Below are 1521 nucleotides of genomic sequence, written 5' to 3' on the forward strand. Positions count from 1 at the left end.
TTTTTTAATAATCGTGATATCAATTATTGACCCAAATAATCGAGATTAGGATTTTTGCCATAATCGAGCAGCCCTAGAAAATAGTACTGACTTACAAATAAATCCAATTGACTGCAATATCAGAATGTAAATACAATTGTACAGCACTTCTTTGACAACATCTCCATATAATACGAGAATATATAAGTGGGATAGCAAATATATAATACAAATGTAAAAAAGCAACAAGAGAAGTCTGCTGTGTTGTTGAACACTGTGCTGCAGGCTGTGTGAGGTCATCAGTGTACAGAGGGTGATGTCTGTATTTCATGCAGGAAGGTTATGTAATCACCACAGCGCCTGAATGTCTTTTTGAATGCATTATTTATTGAGGTGGGGAAGGAAAGAATACTCAGGCTGGTGCTTGTGCTACGAGTGGTAATAAAACGTCATTTACCTCTTTCCCTTTAGTGTCTCCATTTTCTATCCACTCCACTGTGACGCTCTCATTGTCCTCATTCAGTGAGGTCACCATCGACTGGTGTATACGTCCTGAGGAAGTAGCAAAGACAGGGAAGCATAAGATATCCAGACAAACACTGAGAGGTGAAGGCAGTGTTTACAAAGGCCCATCAAATCACCTGGCACTAAACCAGGGTACCTGCACATTTTTGAAGTACAAATATAATGACTTTTAAGACCTTTTTAAGACCTCTAAAAAGGAACAAATAATACCAATACAAAAACAATCGGTGAACTAGACAACAGTATAAACCGTTACTGAGTTTAATTGCATTTGAATAACGGGAAATATTCAGTGCACATTACCCAACATGGTTGCCTTCGCATTAACAACTAAATAATTGTATGGAAGTAGACCAATGGAAACCAATACCCCCCCTGCACAGTGCACACTCATTCATTCTGCCCCAGATACAATTTAATACCTCCCCTCCTAACATTTCAGACCTTTTTAGACATAAAATAAATGTATGACTTTTAAGAATCCTGGTTTTAAACACTTCAATGATGACAACATTGAAATCATGTCTTTTCACAGATTCACTAACTAATAGCACATTTTATTTTCACATTAACAAATAAACAAAATCAGACAGCAGCAAATAGGTCAGGCTAATCTTCCGATCTGTCCACGAGGTTTAATTATGACCTGTTGGGGAGAATCACCGGTGAAGGAGACAAGCACTGCTGCTGCAGCGAGCGTCTGTGTTTCTCTCCGCCTCTCTGTCTGCAGTGTCATAAACACAGCTGTAAAGAGACGCCTCAGACCCCCGTCTTTGTCTATGTGGATCCGACTGTAGGCTGTAAATTCCCAATACAATCCAGGGAAACACCGTGTTCCTGTATCCATTATTCAGAGAACCGGCAGCTAGCGAGCAAAGATGCTTTTAGCGTTCTCAGCTGCTGAACCTTTCACGGTTTTACCTTATAATGTTTTCATTCGGCAAAAAGCAAATGTAGATTGCTTAAAAACAGAGTTGACGGGAAATGTTGGCAACTCAGAAGATCAGAACCTCTGGA

General features: G+C 39.6%; 1 protein-coding gene across 1 annotated transcript in view; it reads right to left on the bottom strand.

Moving 5' to 3' along the window:
* The window catches only part of LOC104943776 (kinesin-like protein KIF2A), a 7871-nt gene extending 7345 nt beyond the window's left edge, over positions 1 to 526 (bottom strand). The window contains exons 1-2 of the mRNA XM_010769242.1: positions 437 to 526; positions 96 to 111 (exon numbers count right to left, since the gene is read on the bottom strand). Of these exons, the coding sequence (XP_010767544.1) occupies positions 96 to 111; positions 437 to 514 (94 nt within the window). The 5' untranslated portion in view covers positions 515 to 526. The remainder of the gene's footprint in view (positions 1 to 95; positions 112 to 436) is intronic.
* Positions 527 to 1521: the final 995 nt, after the last annotated feature.

This window comes from Notothenia coriiceps, unplaced genomic scaffold, assembly GCF_000735185.1.
Source record: "Notothenia coriiceps isolate Sejong01 unplaced genomic scaffold, NC01 NC01_scaffold00006746, whole genome shotgun sequence".
Lineage (NCBI taxonomy): Eukaryota > Metazoa > Chordata > Actinopteri > Perciformes > Nototheniidae > Notothenia > Notothenia coriiceps.